Source organism: Macadamia integrifolia, unplaced genomic scaffold (genome assembly GCF_013358625.1).
Source record: "Macadamia integrifolia cultivar HAES 741 unplaced genomic scaffold, SCU_Mint_v3 scaffold1678, whole genome shotgun sequence".
Classification (NCBI taxonomy): Eukaryota; Viridiplantae; Streptophyta; class Magnoliopsida; order Proteales; family Proteaceae; genus Macadamia; species Macadamia integrifolia.
Window position 1 is genome coordinate 149787 of NW_024868305.1, and position 9912 is coordinate 159698.

Sequence of the window (9912 nt, forward strand, 5' to 3'; positions counted from 1 at the left end):
ACAAACAAATACGTTCTGCTCTATATTCTGTTATTTCCATTTCATTTGATTTCATTGAATTCATTCGACGAAGAAAAAAATTATTACAATTGATAATATTAGATAAGTCTTACATTATCTTATGAACCCTCAATTGAAACATTGAAACTGTTGGATAGCAGCAAAAAGTCTGGATCACCTCATTTCCCCACTCTAATATGGGTGATAGTCTTTCTAGCAGACAACGTTTCACTTTCCTTTTTATCAATGTTCATTGTGACAGATCTTGCCACAGTTTGATCTGGTTGATATTTCATCTCTAGTTCAGTGTCTTAAACAGGATCTTGAGGAGGCATTTTATTGACATTTCTGCTCTTCATGTAAGCAGATCTACATGTTCATCACCGCAAGAATTAACTACAGAACAGCTTGAAGATCTGTTGTCCTCTAAGAGCACTGGTATGAACAACTTAAAATATGATTGTGATGACGTTTTTAAAATATGACTTGTGGAGCATGGATGCTCTTGGGGGTACCATTAGGGGTTATTGTAGTTGTATTGTTACTGTACTATTGGTAATGTGTCGTGTTATACTGTATGCCCTGATTCTCAAATTCTCGAAGTATCAGAAAATGGAATGTGAAAATTTGTTGTGGTTGTGACTGGGCAGCTGCTCCCAAGAAAACCAAGGCTACCAAACAGGTGACCGAGGCTGTTGAAGCTTCAGAGGGGCTCGACACACTTGCAAACCTTGCCATTCTGGGAGAGGGGGAGGCCCTCCTTTCATCGTCCCAAGCTACCACAAAGCACCCTCGCCATCGGCCTGGCTGTTCATGCATTGTCTGCATCCAGCCTCCGAGTGGGAAAGGCCCGAAGCACAAGCAGACTTGCACATGTAATGTGTGCCTCACTGTAAGGAGGCGTTTCCGCACACTCATGCTGCGGCGTGAGAAACGACAATCAGAGAAGGAAGCAGAAACTGCACGTAAGAAAGAGCAGCAGCTCCACCAGTCTCCGAAGGCAGAACCGGAGGATGATGATCCACTACTGAGTAGTAACACAAGTAACAGCAGTTCAAACCCAAAACAACCGCTGGTGAATGAGACTGTTGATGATGAGAACCTCAACAGTAAAAAGCCCTCCTCTTCACCTCTTAAAGGCCAGATTGACCTAAACATCCAGCCAGAGAGGGAGGATGAGCCATCACCAACATCAGATTCATGTAGCATGAGGTTGATCAGAGATGCCACTGAGAGGTATCTCAGGGGACAGAGACAGTCAAGTTCTGGCAGTGACGGAGATCCAATCACTGATCAAATAGAACCCGGCAGAGGTGGAGTGGTGGAGGAGAGGCTTGATGGTGTTCCTTGTGGTAGTGTTAATCTTGATGGTGACATGGAGCATCCAGTCACTTTATCTATGCCCATGTCAACATCAACATCAACATCAGCAACGGGCTAGATCCTTAAGCACTGACATGTGCCATGTAACATTTCAGCGGTTGGGGACAGCTTTGTTGATCACATTCACATCGTACGCCAACAAACTCTGCCTTGACCACAAAAGCAAATGGCATTACCTTGTACATAAAAGAAAAGAGGTAAGAGTTAGATAACATGGTCAACACAAATCGATGTGTTGTGATTCTCTTGTTCTTGGATTGCAAAGAGTGTAGGCATTGGGGATAGAGTAGCTCTCTTTTTATTTCAAGTGTGATTTTCTCACTGCGCTCAGGACAAATTTGCAAATCTCTTGGTGTGCTTTTCTCACTGCGCTCAGGACAAATTTGCAGATCTCTTGGTGCCTATCCTTTTTGTTGTAGTTATTTTTAGGTTAGGGTTTGGGGGGAGACGATTTGAAGGTCTTAGTACTTTCAACATTTCTGGTATGTTCTCTAGTTGGTGGTGGTTGCGTTGTGTAACTTGATCAGCTTTCATCTCCTGTGCTACTGGGGCTCATTGGGTTTATCAGTGATTATCATAATATAGATTTTTTTAACCTCTTTTCTTGGATCAGAGAATATGCGAAATTTTCGGTGTGATGTGCGCAGGATTCTTCAATGTTTTAAAAGGACTGATGAACCATCACTATCTTTCATCGTTTAAGTTGGCCTTTTTCGTAAATGAGCTATATAGTCCGAGTTATGATCAGCTAGCTGTTGCTTCTTTGGTCTATGATCAGCTAGGGCGTAGGAAGGCTTGCCTTGTTCTAACGCGTGCTTTACCAATTAGTCAAAGTGGTTAAAGACCGGTTAATGACAGCCGACCTGTTCAATAATGTCCTGGTTTTGGTTTTTGAGGACCAATTACGTAATTGCTCAATTTTGATTTGTGTCGTGGATGTGTAGGATGAATTAGGACTCCACCAAAAGCCTGTAGACACCTCATTCCGTCACTCAGAGAGTAGGCTAGGCAATGACGAAATCGATTTTATTTCAAGGTGTTTTGAAATGTTTGGGACCAAAAAGTGATAGTTTTGGAGGTTCTCAATTCCTGTTAAGTAATGCTCCAATTTCTAATATGGTTGAGATTTGCCAAGTCGGTAAGTGAATTGACTGGGGCCAACAATGGATGAGCAGTGGCTGGCGCCGGCCAACACCCATCAAGTGCTTGTAGATGGCCTTTTGTTGCCGACTTTTGGGTTTTCCCATATTTGTAAAATCCAAGTTCTGGTTTGCAATGGTCCTCCCATGCCTTTACCGACCTAAATACTCGTCTAAATTACTTCTAAAGATCCTAGAGGACGTGTTAGAGGCTACCATGAGTGTTGGAATTTATCACATCCTTGACCTAAACACTTCTAAAGACCCTAGAGGACATGGTAGAGATTGTCAAAAGTGTTGAATTTATCACATCCTTGCCCCAAAGTTGCTTGATGGAGTTTACCTCCATTCCTAGCCAATAACCATTCAATCCCCTTGAGTCCAAGAGATCCCTAAATTTGGATGAGGACCACTTGCCTCGGACATGACAAACACCCTAGGTCATAAATAAGAGGTGCCTCACACGTCTTTGAGGATCCTAGAATATCAACAATCTCCACGCACTATCTCAGAGTGTGCAAGACATTGACAATCTTGAGAAAAACCCAAGGATAAGTCTCTTTCAAACTATTTTGAAAATCCTTTTTAGCGTGACATGATTACTTTTCAAAATAGAACATGCGAAGTCAAAAAGAAGTTACAAGTTTCAAATACACTTAAAGAGGTGTTATTTTGATGGTACCATCATGTATAGTCATGAAGGGTTCAACGATAAATTTCACTATTTGTTTTATATCTTGCCATTTAGGTAAATTTGGATTAGTCTAAAATTTTACATATTGTAATGTCTCTCATTTAAAATTTTTAATATGTTGTCGACTTGTATGTCGTAGGAGAGGGGCGGACACCGGTTGTAATATCCTGTGTTTATGATATATTAATTTTGGATTATGGCTATATATATATATATATATATATATATACATACACACACATATTAAGTTTTGAACTGATTCCCATGCTCGAAGGGGATGTGAGTGTGAGTGTATGGGAGAGAGTAAATATAGAATTTTAGCAAATACTGTTATTTAGTAATTTAAGGTGTGCATATGAAGTCACAAATAGTTAATAATTAAGAAATGTGTTGGAATTTACAATGGGAAGTATTACATGGAATTAAATTAAGTTGGAATTAGTAACAATAGACTATATGACCAAGGCAAGAGAGCCCTATTCACTTGCGTGCCCATTGCGCCAATGTGCAAGTCAATGGTCTTTTCGCGCTCGCCTGTGTTTGGGCGTAGAGACATGCAAGTCGGCAGGGTTTTTTTTTGTCCATATGATTAATACATAGATGATGATATTTGATATTAGATTGACTAAATTGTTAATACTATTTATGGATTCTTATATATGTTAATTAATTATTAGAAAGGTGGGAATCATGGTTAAATTATAAGCAGCAAGACCATCGGCAACAGAGTTGCTTCCTCTATGAGTATGAAGGAAAGAAAAATGATCAAAAAAGGGATGAGAGCTTAAGACAATCTATGATTGGCCTTATGCTCCAAGGGATGAAGTCTGTTTTTATTTGCAAAATCTCAATGATAAGGTGGTTATCTCCCTCCACAACAGTATTGCGGTAGCCCCTTGACATAGCAACACATGAATAGAGCAAGATGAGCAGCATATGCTTCAACCACAGAGAATATGTATATCTCAAATAAACAGAAAATGCCAAAATAAACACCCCCATAGAGTTTCTGAAGACTCCACCCTAGTTGACTTGGAGCACCATGAGCAACATCATCAATATTAATTTTCACCATATCTCCATTAGGTGGAAACCTAGCATAGGGTTCCTATGTTTTAGAGTAAGTATGAGGTGGTTAAGGATTTTAATAAGGGAAGGTAGTAGAGAGGTATCTTTGATGTGGAGTTGACACCTAACATAGGATCACCATGTGTTGATTTGAGTAAGCATGATGTGGCTAAAGAATATGAGGTGACGTACACTGCCCAGAACTTTGCCTTAAACCATGACACATAATGTTCGGCTAGAGCATGAGGTGGTAATGTTGGGTAATTGTATTACAATTTCTTACAAAAATAAAACAAATTGCAATACAAAACTTTTGCAGTAGAAACTACTATGATGTTGTAGTATTGATCCTTGGCTGAAATGAGATGAGGAAAAGCTTGAAATAGATATTGAATCACCACCACAACAACTGAAGAAGCTTCGAACAGAATTGAGGTTGAGTCACACTTGTAGTGCTGCCTTTAAAGTGATTGATGCCTTCTACTGCCAAGAGTTATTCTGCACCTCTACCTCGAAGATAAAACAACATTCCACTAGAAGTCAAGACAGTTCTTCTAGTCCCTTCTAGGAGCAAAAAGTTACAACACGGCAGCCCCCTCTAACCTTACACAAGACTTAGAGAAAATAGAAGAAAGAGAAAGACATGAATGGTTGCAAAAAGTAGAAATAGATGGAGTGTCAATGTGTGAATGTATATCTCTACAAAGTATTTAGTTGGGTTTATATAGACCAAAAACCAACCCTTGTACCCTCTTGGATTCCCCAAGAGTAACCTCCAACTAATGGCAAGTTAATTGGAGAATAATGTCATATGGACATAAATTGGGAATTAATTCAATAAATTGAATTAATCCCAATCAATTTCTTAACCACCTCCCCACTCATGGTAGTGACCATGAATGGACTTTAGCGCACCCATATAATGACATTGACCATTTACCTCCATTTGGCAATAACCTATGGCATGAATTGAGAATTAATTTTATAAATAAAATTAATCCAAATCAATTATCTTTGCCCACCTCTCTACTCATGGTAATGGCCATGAATAGACTTTAGGGATCCCATAGGGTGTTATTGACCATTTTCCACTACCTTGACCCTAAGGGTCCCACACCATTACAAGTCATAAAACACATAAAAGAAAAATCTCATTTTGAAACTTAATTATTATAAAATAAATATAAACTCTAACAAGTAATTAAGTTATATGCTATTATAAGCTCAAGCTAAGTTTGTTTGGAGAGTTTAGCCATTCGTATAGCCCAAGTATAGTTGGAATTCGTTGTGAGCTTAGAAGAAGCCAAGGAGAAGGGATGCAAGAATGAAGTAGAAATGTTGGTCTCCAATAGAGGTAAGTTGGTTATCTTCTTCCCATCCGAAGCTAAGGAGAAGAGGATGTAAGAAGAAGTAAAAATGTTGATCTCCAATAGATGTAAGTTGGCTATCTTCTCCCCATCCTCGCTTTAGTTGGTTTTGTTTCTAAAAGGAGGTACCTATGCTAAGGTAGTGTTGAGGAATTCAAGAAAAGAGGATTGAAGAAGACAAAAGAAGAAGAAGAAGGATCAATGAATATATTTTGGAAAATGGTTCTAGATAAGTTTTGAAGTTTGAAAATTTATTAATGTTTTCAATAACGTTTAGGTTATTAAATGTAATTTTTGTAACTTGCCAATCACTGAGAGGGACGATTGGGGGGGGGGGATTGGATGAATCAGTGGATCTAATTCTGATTCCCGAACTGACTTAAATGTTGACTTGGCAAACCTTGTAATATCCGTAGCTGCTCACATAGTCGTATACACACTCAGCCTCTTATAGGAACTTCCAAGTATGCACACTCATTCGATATTCCACACACTTCATACAATATATAATATAGAGAAACACCACACCCACAACATAGGAATTTTTACAAGGTTCGACAAGATGCCAATGTCTTCGGAGTAGTTCCTGTAAAGGTTTCATATCTTCTCAATACACTACTTAACTCCACCTACAGTTGAGAGCACCCACACTTAATTCTTCCAACTTATAGATAATAAGGCACACATGGTGTTGGTACTGATGAGGCAAAATATGTCACTTTCCTCAGCACGGTTGAAGCATGTATGCAAACCTGAACAGGACTGAGCCGTTACTTCGGCCTCCATTAGGCCGTGCTGCTACCTCGGCATCTATCAGGCCGTGCTATCACCTCGGCCTCCATCAGTCCATGCTGCTACCTCGGCCTTTATCAGGCCATGCTCTGACTTGGCCTCTATCTTGCCGTGCTACTACCTTGGCCTCAATCATGCCGTGCTGCTACCTCGGCTTCTATCAGGCCACGCTATCTCCTCGGCCTCCATCAGACCGTGCTGCTACCTCGGCCTCTATCATGTCGTGCTCCACCTCGGCCAAAATCATGCCGTGCTGCTACCTCGGATTCGACCAGGCCACGCTATCACCTCGGCCTCCATCAGTCCGTGCTGCTACCTCGGCCTTTATCAGGCCATGCTCCGCCTCAGCCTCCATCTTTCCGTGCTACTACCTCGGCCCCAATCATGTCGTGCTACTACCTCAACTTCTATCAGGCCGCGCTATCTCCTCAACCTCCATCAGGCTGTGCTGCTACCTTGGCCTCTATCAGGCCGTGCTTCACCTCGGCCAAAATCATGCTGTACTGCTACCTCGGATTGGACCAGGCCGCGCTATCACCTCGGCCTCCATCAGGCCGTGCTGCTGCCTTGGTCTTCATCAGGCCGTGCTCCACCTCGGCCTCTGTCAGTCGTGCTTCACCTCGGCCTTCATCAGGCAGTGCTCCCCCTAGGCCTTTGTCAGGCCGTGCTTCACCTCGGCCTCCATCAGGCCGTGCTGCTACCTCGACATCCATTAAGCTGTTCTGCTACCTCGGCCTTCATCAGGAGGTGCTCCACCTTGGCCTCCGTCAGGCCGTGCTTCACCTCGGCATCCATCTGGCCGTGCTTTCACCTCGGCCTCCATCTGGCCGTGCTGCCACCTCGGCCCGACGTCAACAATAAGGTTTCTAGAAACGTGTTGTTGTCCACCCCTACATTCAAGGAACGTAATCCTTATTCCAGAGGACAAGACTCTATCCACTACACGTCATCATAGACTCACACGGTTGGCCTTTCCCAGTTAAGAGGGGAATATTCCTGGAATATTCTTAGAATATTCTAGGAATATTCCCAGAATCACAGAGCCACTCCCCATGAAGACTCCACGCCTAAACATGACTCTTCACAATCGTCTCCCACTTGCCCTCCATCAGCAGCCTATAAATACCAAGGTAAGCCTCCATCACAAAGGATCGATGACTCACTTCTCATACTGTTAAAGATCTCTCGAGCATCTATTATGGAAAGGTCTAACTTAGGCATCGGAGAGTCCCTCACCGGGTCAGGTCGGCCAAAGCACAAAGAATTACAGGAAAGATAGTCCGATTAAATTTTTTCGCATCTGATTGGCGCCGTCTGTGGAAAATTGTTGCAAAAAGTCACCTTGGAACAATGCAATTAAGGAGTGAGAAGGTCGTTTCTTCAATGACAACGCGAGCAAGATACATTCAGGAAGTACCACTTGGACGTTCCCATTCACCACCTGTGGCAAGGCAGGAAAACATCCCAGCAGAGCTTGCAGCTGCAGGTATTAGCCACAAACGCACTGGTGAGGGATTTCATACGATAGTTTGGCTCCACACATCTAGTACCACGCACTAGTTCAGCTCAGTCGCGTAGACCTGTTTCGAGTAGAAATCCCAATGACGAATCTCCTGATAACAACGTCACCCCCCAATCAACAACAAGAAGGGGGTTGGCCAGAACTTCGCACACTATTCATTTGGTACCACCACAATCTCTTACTGAGGGGCTTAGGTGAGGTAACGTCCCTACCCGGATCGGGAGAGCCGGTCGTTCTGAACATCATCGGAGCCCAGAGACATATGATACTCATAGATCCCCACACTGGGCAGGAGGACGCCAACCGTCGCCTCAAGGACTCACTAGAGGCACTCGTCCGCATAGAGAAGAACATGAAAACTACTAGAGGCAAGCTTGGAGAGATCGACCCCAAACTGGTCAGAGCTCGTCCATCAGGCCGACAAGAGGTGTACCACGATAGGGTCACCAAGGCCGAGGAAGAAGCCCCAGAAGAGGAGAAGGGGCACGTCAATTAGCAGATGGCCGAGTCGAGGAGAGAAGAGACGACCTTAAGAGCCGCATCCAACGACTCACTGAGAAAATAGAGGGAATGCAGAGGCAGGGGCACCCGGCCGACATGATAGTAACCCCGGCCCATAATGCACTTTCCGATGAACTGATTGACGTTAAGCTGCCCTTAAATTTTGTTATACCTATCTTCAATGGATATGACGGCACCACAGATCCCTACGATCATTTGTTGTACTACAGCTTAGCCATGGCAGTTCATGGTAGGTCAGACGCCATTCTCTGCCACGCTTTCGCAGCCTCATTAAAAGGAGCTGCGTTAGTCTGGATGTCAAACTTACGGCCACAGTCCATCCGTAGCTATGAAGAAATGACAAGAGCGTTCCTCACACGTTTCCAAGCAAGTATGAAGCAGAAGTAAACTACGCAAAACGTGATGAACATGAGGTAAGGAGCGAGGGAGACAATAAGAGAATTCCTTGCCCAATTCACCAAGGTGACACTGGAGGTAAAGAACCTGCCGGAAGGAGTGGCGTATAGCACGTTGTGCAATGGGGTAATACACCCCGATCTGGTTCAGTCCCTAGCCCTCGACTTACCGAAAATTATGCCCGCACTGTTGAGATGGTGCAATCAATACGCCAACATGGAGGAATTTCTGGCCGCCCTAGGAATAGCTGACATGGGTGATCAGGCCCTAGGAATAGCTGACATGGGTGATCGGCCTCTGGACATAGCTGAACCTGAGCGATATGAACTTGATCGTTCTCAAACAAACCTGCTCTTAGAGATCCAAAATCATAAGTACTTTCGCTGGCCCAGGCCAATGGCAGGTAAACCAGAAGAGAGGAACCCCAACCGGTATTGCCGATACCACCGAGACCATGGACATGACACTAAAGACTGTAAGTCTCTGTTGGCACAATGATGTGGATGATGAGTTAGAATATTACTCATCGGATCACCAAGCATGTTTCTCAATTTATGCTATTGGTGGTGATGATCTAATAGCTGATCCGACAAGTGGCATTTACCCTTCTCTCTGCATAGGAGGAGATGATTCTACATCAGATTCAAAAAATGATGAAGAATCTGGAGAGCCGACGCAAGTCTATATGGATGAACATAATTCCATATTAGAAATTGAGGAAAAGTTATGCCAAGTGTACTCCAACACATTGAGGATGCAGGAGATAGTAGAAGAAATTGGCAATATGCTAGGTGAAGTAACTATTAATGATCATTACTGCTATGAGCAGCTGAATGATTTGGAGGAAATAGGGCCAAATGACATATTCACAGAGGCAGTAGATGCCGCATTCCAACAGCTTTCTAATGCAGTCAAAAGGTTGAGAGCCAGGGCCCTCGACATTTGTGGAGGACCTCGACTTCCCACTTCGAGTCGAGAAGGGGAATCTGAAGAGGATGATCCTATGGTGAGAATAATCACCATAACAAA

The 9912-nt window shown here is 43.1% G+C and overlaps 1 protein-coding gene across 3 annotated transcripts in view; it reads left to right on the forward strand.

The window, feature by feature from the left end:
• Positions 1–1982, forward strand: part of LOC122064534 (B3 domain-containing protein Os07g0563300-like) — a 47746-nt gene extending 45764 nt beyond the window's left edge. For all 3 annotated transcript variants that reach the window (XM_042628251.1, XM_042628249.1, XM_042628250.1), the window contains 2 exons: positions 368–438; positions 651–1982. In XM_042628251.1, coding sequence (XP_042484185.1) covers positions 368–438; positions 651–1441 — 862 coding nt within the window. In that variant the 3' untranslated portion in view covers positions 1442–1982. The remainder of the gene's footprint in view (positions 1–367; positions 439–650) is intronic.
• The last annotated feature ends 7930 nt before the right edge of the window (positions 1983–9912 follow it).